We start from the raw sequence: 8,339 nt of genomic DNA, 5'->3' as shown, positions 1-8,339 counted from the left end.
ACCGTTTTCGCGCATTTTCTTTAATTTTTTTGGTCGCACTGGTTACAAAGCTAAATAAATAGCTATTTCGCTATCTATATTCTTCAATCAGATTTATCTTTTGTTAGTACCAAGCTTTATTAAAAAAACTAGTATCCTTTTTTTGCAATGATGATAAATTAAAAAAAATATATACATTTACAATAAAAAAAATTTAATTCCGCTTCCCCCAATTCCGCATCTGATCAGCATCTGTTCCCTCCTATCAAAAGATCTCTTCTCTTCAGCCATCGTTTATACATCGGGCTTGCCAATGAGGTGGATGGTGTGGGCCTGAACCACCTTCGTTGTAGCGATTTTGATCGACTTTATGATCGTGCACAACGCTCGGTTTTGGACTCTATGTAATCTCATAATGTTTGAGTCGAACTGCGTACCCCATATTTGGATGGATGGAGGCTTAACTTGCATCTTGACTTAATCATCCAGTTTGGCTTTGTAAACCGAGTGCATAATACGGGACATATGTAAAACAATACCTTGTTGAACTTCAGCTAGACTGCATCTGAGGTTGACCTTTCACCTCTCACTTCAGCAGATACGACTTTAGGAGGAGGTATTGCGAAATTGGTAGCAGGCTTTTAAGTTTGCAAAGTAATCCACTATGCCACACTCACTCGAAGGCTTCTTCTAGACTGACTGCGACTTCTAACGAGTCGACGCTCTGCCGACTGCGACTTCTACTACGATGCTCTGCGCACGATACAGTTTCGACGGTAGTCCAGACGGCAGTCGTCGGCAGTACCGGCCGTTGATGAATTTTGTTGATGAAACTTAGATGATTTGTTGATGAAACATCGATGAATTTGTTGATAAAACATCGATTAATTTTTGTCGAAACATCGATGAATTGTTGATGAATCATCATGAATTATTGATGAATTTTTGTTGTTGACAGCCTAGGAAAGGCCCATGTTAAATTCATCATCAGTTTGTATGGCCTTTCATCGATGAATCATCAACACCACCCCCTTGAATGTTGATGAATTACTGATGACTGGTACTGCAGGGCGGCGCGAAGAAACGCACCCCTGCTCATCGTTCAGCGGTCGATCTGCGAGTTAAAAGTGAATTCTTGTTGTGCTTGCTTTCGAACGAATGCTTCGAACTCGAAACAGCCGAACGCACTTTGGGGTTTTAGATATTCCGTTCGGGTGCTCTGGGGTTCCAGGCTCAGCCGTTTTTATGATAGTACTTTTGGTTCTGTTTGACTTCTCTATGTATTATATTTCTTGCTTAGTGGTAAGACGCAACAAGGTTCGCCGGTTTGCCCGGCCGTGGTATCATCGATATCACAGCGCAATTTCATTGTGTGGGGAAGTGGTGGATACCTAACATGGAATTGAACATTGGCACAAGAAGTAATATACATTTTTTTGGCAGTTCATTGGAAACTGTTATCGATGCCGTCGAATATTGGAAGTTTAACTGGAGTGCAGTTTTTGAATTTGAAAACAAACTTCTTTTGGACTTACATGACGAAGGGCTCTACGTCTGGATAGGCAGTATATAGGAATGCCAGTGTTGCTATAACGTCACCATGCTTTGGCTAAAAACGGCCTTCTAGTTCGTCAGCAAAAGCCAAGGAAATTTCTGCATCTGATGTGCACCAAGTGTTGTCACCACGGTATAAAGGGATTCTGCGAGGGGGCGCCGTCTTACTGTCCTTGCTACTTTCCTGATGTAAAACCCATACGGTTTTGCAGGATCAGCATTGAGTAGCAGATAGGCGAAATAAGTCTTTCCATACAGTCAGGACAACATTTATTCGGGCGTTCTGTATTACAAAGGTCAGAAGACTATTTGTCTGAACTTTCATAATTTTAACAACTTTTTTTGTACGTTTTAAGGAAACAGTTATTTTCTAAAGATATTTTACAAAAAAAAATTTTCTATTAGTTTTAAAAGTATTGAAACGAAAGCGAAAAAACTGCCAAAAATGGAGCACAAAAATTATTTGTACATTTCTCATTTAGTGTCTTCTATTTCTAAATGCAATGGTAATCGGACATTTTTTTTAACTTTACTTGGAATTAGTTCGGAGTTGGCTTCGGTGTGCTTTTTATTTGTCTCTAGACTTACGAAAATCCATTCTCAAATTAAATTTGGAAAACGATTACGATTCGTGAGTTACGAATAGCTCAACGTAAAACGATCAACCTAAAACCAAAACGAAGAGAACGAGAGACAGAGGATGAATTAATGTTTTTATGCCATTGCTCTATTATAATATTAGTCAGAAATATTCAACGCTGTGCCGGAATCATTTCCGAACATATAAAGTATATATATTCTTGATCAGCATCAACAGCAGAGTCGACCTAGCCATATCCGTTTGCCCATTTCTCCGCAAACTAGTTTCTCAGATTTAAAGCTATCTGAATGAAATTTTGCATTTTGTGTTCTATAAGAATTTTTAAACAACAATTTTTAATTTTTCGTTTTTAATAGAATTTAATCAAATTTCAGATATTGCCATTTTATATTTTACATTAGTTTAGATTAAATTATTAATTATTTAATAATTAATTAATTTAATTTTCTGAAAATCGAACGTCTATATCATGAATGTAAAAGTGGTGAAACTAGGTAAATCAATTTTAATTTATGAAAATTGGACGACATTTACAGTTTTGGATTTTCATTTATATCTATATCTACAAATATAAATTACACCTATATGTGAATGAAATGAAAGCAGGCACTTCTTCATTGGTTTTTAACATAAATATATATAATTTAATTGTATAAATTCCTAGTGATCGAAGTTCTATCTGCAAGGGTATAAAAACATCGGTGTGCCGAAGAATTCTCCCATTATTGTTTTTTTCTGTTTTTCTTATGAGAAGAGCGTAAAGTACGGTATGCAAAGGGTAAAATTGTTTGCGAGCGCATTTTTGTTCGGCATTTTTAGAGGGCTACAATTGCGGTCATACATTGTTGACCCGCCTATTTTTAAAATTAAGGCCATTTCAACATTTATTTCTTAGTTTTTGATTAATAATTGTCCCATAGCGATTGACCTGCATTCTAGCAGTAGCGCCTCCTTGGAAAGCTACCAGACCCCTTAATATTATAGCCACTCCAAATACCTGAACAAGGAACTGAGATGCTTCCATACGAGTGGATCGGTCTCCGGTTTATTTAAAAACATGGTGGCACCAGTCGCTATACCTATGCATATACTCCCTCGACGCACTCATCGGATGAGACTCGGATAAAGTTGGCAATGGTTTCCAATATTGTCTCCGTTATCGACATGGCAAATGTCTGGCGTTTTATAATCTATTCCAGAAGCATCGAGATCTCTCAAATCATCAATTCGAGCTGTGGAGCTGTCCCATTTTGTCTTTGCTGGCCAAGATATATTATATATGTATTTCTCTTCCCTACAAAATATTATATATCTCGAAATATTGTATTTTCCTGTACTAAGTTAAATATATTAACTGTATCAGCTCTTCTGAACTTCTGAATTCATTTTTACCGCACATTTTTTGTTAATGCAGGGATCTCTAATTTAAAACAAAGCTAAGAAAATGCAAGTGAGAGCGAGAGATTTGTATTCTTTTTGCAAGCCCCCCCGCAAAATAATAAATGTGTGCCGTCAGGAATCTCCTACCGCAATCCAACTTTCTAGTATTATTTCGTGTCTCCGTAGAGGCCTTTAAAACGGAGCTGTCAAACAGCCGTTTTTAACTATTTGCTTCTCGCTATCTCTCACTGCTTGTAAACGTTGTTTTACCCTTTCCATACCGTGCTTAACAGTAACAGTTATTTGCAAGCTGTGCTAATTTATGTTAGTACTAATCAAAGACGATGTGAGGAAATTTTCTTAAAAAAAAATATTTGGTATTTTATCGAAAATGCTGTAGATGTGAGCCATACATTATGAAAATTTTAAACTTGAAAGTTTTTTTTTGGTATTTTTTAGTTCGTTTTTGTTTGCATCCAATGTGTCGTATTCGTGTGCGCAATTCTAACAAGCCTTGAATTAGACCGAAAAATGTTCGCGTTACGTGCTGCCGCCAAAGCCGATAAGAGTTTGGTTCCCATTTTGGGACAACTGAGTAAGTAACGATTAAAATATTGTTTTAATATTACTTATTTGGGAGTATGTTTAACGATCGTATAATTCTTAATTCTAAAATAATGTATAGTTTCAAAAGAAAAAAGGTAATCGAACATAACCTTAATACGATGATGTGCTGCTGTTACGACGAACAGAAGAGAAATGATTGCATAACATTTGAACTTTAACTAGTTATTTTAATTTCTTCATTTTTATAGATAGTAAAAGATGCTTACGTTTTTTAAATGTAATTAAAATTTATATTTTCTTTCAATTGATTTTTAAATGTTTTTAAAAACGAAACTAATTTTTCTGAAAATACAATAAAATATAGGTAGATAAAAATTTACATCTACCTATACTTTACTTTGCAGCTTAATTTACTTATTTTTTCAAACAAAAACGAACCGCATTATTTGTTCCCGATTCTATATGACGTAATAATACATTAAGTTGATATTTAAATGTGTATGTAATTTTAGGCTTTAGTTTAAACTAATAAGCTTAAACTAAGCTCAATGTTGTATAGATTTCGCAGGCGCAATGAAATATAACTTCTGTGTAAATAATTTTTTACATATCTGTAATTTTAAGCTCGTGGTCATGCTGCCAAGGCCGCTGCTAAGGCTGCCGCCGGAGCCAATGGTAAGATTGTGGCAGTGATTGGTGCCGTCGTTGATGTCCAATTCGATGACAATTTACCGCCAATCCTGAATGCCTTGGAAGTGGACAACCGTTCGCCACGTTTGGTCCTTGAGGTGGCTCAGCATTTGGGAGAGAATACTGTGCGCACAATCGCCATGGACGGTACTGAGGGTTTGGTTCGCGGTCAAAAGGTTCTCGATACTGGTTATCCAATTCGAATTCCCGTTGGCGCAGAGACCTTGGGACGTATCATTAATGTCATTGGTATGTACATGTTATTGTATTTGCAATAAAAATATTAATATTATTTTTTTTTTCAGGTGAACCAATTGATGAACGTGGTCCCATTCCTACGGACAAAACGGCTCCCATTCATGCCGAAGCTCCAGAATTCGTTGAAATGTCTGTTGAGCAGGAGATATTGGTAACCGGAATTAAGGTCGTGGATCTGTTGGCTCCATATGCCAAGGGTGGTAAAATTGGCTTGTTTGGCGGTGCTGGTGTGGGCAAAACGGTGCTAATTATGGAACTGATTAACAATGTAGCCAAAGCTCATGGTGGTTACTCAGTTTTTGCCGGCGTTGGTGAACGCACTCGCGAGGGCAACGATTTATACAATGAAATGATTGAGTCCGGTGTCATTTCTCTGAAGGATAAGACCTCTAAGGTGGCACTTGTCTACGGCCAGATGAATGAGCCCCCAGGCGCTCGTGCACGTGTTGCTCTCACTGGTCTGACTGTCGCAGAGTACTTCCGTGATCAGGAGGGACAGGATGTTCTCCTCTTCATTGACAACATTTTTAGGTTCACGCAGGCTGGTTCCGAAGTGTCTGCCTTGCTTGGACGCATTCCTTCAGCGGTGGGATATCAGCCAACATTGGCCACCGATATGGGTTCTATGCAGGAGCGCATTACTACCACAAAGAAGGGTTCGATTACATCCGTGCAGGCTATCTATGTGCCAGCTGATGACTTGACGGATCCGGCTCCAGCAACTACTTTTGCCCATTTGGACGCCACCACTGTGCTGTCGCGTGCCATTGCCGAGTTGGGCATTTATCCGGCTGTGGATCCTTTGGATTCCACATCTCGTATTATGGACCCCAATATCATTGGACAGGAGCACTACAATGTGGCTCGTGGTGTTCAAAAGATTTTGCAGGACTACAAGTCCCTTCAGGACATTATTGCTATCCTGGGTATGGACGAGTTGTCGGAGGAGGATAAGCTGACTGTGGCACGTGCAAGGAAGATTCAACGCTTCTTGTCCCAGCCATTCCAAGTCGCTGAAGTTTTCACCGGCCATGCCGGCAAGCTGGTGCCCCTGGAGCAGACCATTAAGGGTTTCTCGCAGATTCTGGCTGGAGAGTATGATCATTTGCCGGAAGTGGCCTTCTACATGGTGGGGCCCATTGAGGAGGTTGTGGAGAAAGCTGATCGGCTGGCAAAGGAGGCCGCCTAAAGGAAAAACATAACTGGCGAATGTTTAAATAATCGATAAAATATGGATTCAAATTGATAATAAAAATAATCTATGACATAGAAATCAATTCGATACAACTCAATAAATCCTATTTAAACCATATTTCCGAAATTGTTTTTTATTTAAGTTTTTGCAAAAAAAAAAAGAAAATCTAAAAAGGAAGCTAAAGTTCGACGAAGTTTATAAAACCTTGCAGATTGTAATTAGATTATTAATATGTAATATAATATTATTATATATATATACATATATCATAAAAACCAAAAAGTAATGCCTACATTCGTTTCATTTACCTATAACTGTTACACTCTTACATTCACAATTTCTCATTTTCCTCTACATTTATCTTTCTATGACAGCTTTATGATACAGTTTTCCGATTTTCATAAAATTAAATCTGAAATTCGGAAATTAAAAAAAAACAAGAAAGGAAGCAAACTTCGGCACGCCGAAGTTTATATACCCTTGCAGATAGAACTTCTATGAATAGGAATCCATACAATAAAAATTATATATATTTGTGTTAAAAAACAATGAAGTAATACCTGCTATCACTTCATTCACCTATACATATTATATTTGCAGTTTTACTTTCACAGATTTGCATTTTTCCTCTACATCAAACGATCGCTTGTATGGCATCTATATGATATAGTCGTCCGATTTTCATGAAATTTGACACCAAATTTAAAGACTGATATAAAATGGCTATACCTCAAATTTTATGAAAATCTGTTGAAAACCGAAAAAGTTATAATTTTTAATTGTATTAATTTCTCAATCGTTCCTTTGGGAGCTATATGATAGAGTAGTCCGATTTTCATAAAATTTTATGCAAAATTGTAGAGTATAGTAAAATGGCTATATTTTAAATTTGATCAAATTCTATTGAAAACTGAAAAAGTTAAAAATTTTTTTGTAAAAATTTTCCGATCATTCCTATGGCAGCTATATGATATAGTCGTCCGATCCGGCCCGTTCCGACATATATACGAGTGAGAGTATATAGAAGGCTAACTACAAAGTTTCATTCAGATAGCTTCAAAACTGAGAGACTAGTTTGCGTAGAAACGGACAGATGGACAGAAGGACAGACGGACATGGCTAGATCGACTCGGCTGTTGATCCTGATCAAGAAAATATATACTTTACATAGTCGGAGGTGCCTCCTTCACTGCGTTGCAAACTTCTGACTGAAATTATAATACCCTGCAAGGGTATAAATATCTTACATCTATGAGTAGATAAAAATGATTTGAAAACCATCTGTCGATGACAGAAGAAGAGAGAGAGAAATAGATAAGAAAAGAGAAGAGCTAAGAGCGCAGCAGGTGCAGACATACACCTATGCGCGCATAATTAGGCACTAGCGGTATGCTACGAACACATATATATACTTTATAGGGGCTTTCAACGTGTCAAAATTTTCTACTTAACCTATAATACCTGGCAGGCGTATAAAAAGGAAGCTTTTTATACAAAAAACTAAAAAGGAAGCTAACTTCGACACGCCGTCGTTTTTATACCCTTGCAGATAGAACTTCGATGACTAGGAATTAATACAATTTGAGTTATATATTCTTATGCTAAAAAACAATGAATTAAGGGTTGCTTTCAATTTCAATTTATACACCTTTAGATATTATATTTTCAGACTTACATTCAAAGTTTTGCATTTTCGTATATATTTAACGATCGTTTGTATGGAAGCTATATGATACAGTAGTCCGATTTTTAGAAAATTTTACAAAAATTTTTAGAAATAATAAATAAAAATTTTACAAAAAATTTAAAAAAAAATATAAAATGGTGGCTATATATAAAATTTGATAAAAATCTGTTAAAAACTAAAAAAGTTATAATTTGTTATTGAATTATTTTCTTAATCGTTCCTATCGCATCTATATGATAGATTAATTCGTTTTTTATAAAATTTTACACAAGATTGTAGAAAAATATAAAATGACTATAGCTATAATTTTATAAAAATCTGTTGAAAACTGAAAATTATATTTTTCGTAAAACTTTTCTTGTTCTTCCTATGGCAGCTATATGAAAAAGTCGAGTATATAAACTAGTTTGCGTAGAAACGGACAGGCG

At 36.3% G+C, this 8,339-nt stretch overlaps 1 protein-coding gene across 1 annotated transcript; it reads left to right on the top strand.

Moving 5' to 3' along the window:
- The first annotated feature begins 4,000 nt into the window (after positions 1-4,000).
- On the top strand, positions 4,001-6,341 carry ATPsynbeta (ATP synthase, beta subunit). Its single transcript, XM_086826694.1, has 3 exons — positions 4,001-4,109; positions 4,706-5,020; positions 5,077-6,341. The coding sequence occupies exons 1-3, from the start codon at positions 4,046-4,048 to the stop codon at positions 6,216-6,218; spliced, it is 1,521 nt and encodes a 506-aa protein (XP_086682820.1). The 5' UTR covers positions 4,001-4,045; the 3' UTR covers positions 6,219-6,341.
- Positions 6,342-8,339: the final 1,998 nt, after the last annotated feature.

Source organism: Drosophila serrata, unplaced genomic scaffold (genome assembly GCF_035046125.1).
Source record: "Drosophila serrata isolate PLE 108 unplaced genomic scaffold, ASM3504612v1 contig_160, whole genome shotgun sequence".
Lineage (NCBI taxonomy): Eukaryota > Metazoa > Arthropoda > Insecta > Diptera > Drosophilidae > Drosophila > Drosophila serrata.
Note: the sequence above shows the minus strand (reverse complement) of the source record. Positions and strands in the feature narration are given on the sequence as shown.

Excerpts from the sequence above, each read along its gene's own strand:
- ATPsynbeta (XM_086826694.1), top strand. The coding sequence starts at position 4,046 with ATGTTCGCGTTACGTGCTGCCGCCAAAGCCGATAAGAGTTTGGTTCCC. Across the intron at positions 4,110-4,705 it reads TCCCATTTTGGGACAACTGA|CTCGTGGTCATGCTGCCAAG; the intron begins GTAAGTAACGAT and ends TGTAATTTTAAG. Across the intron at positions 5,021-5,076 it reads ACGTATCATTAATGTCATTG|GTGAACCAATTGATGAACGT; the intron begins GTATGTACATGT and ends TTTTTTTTTCAG.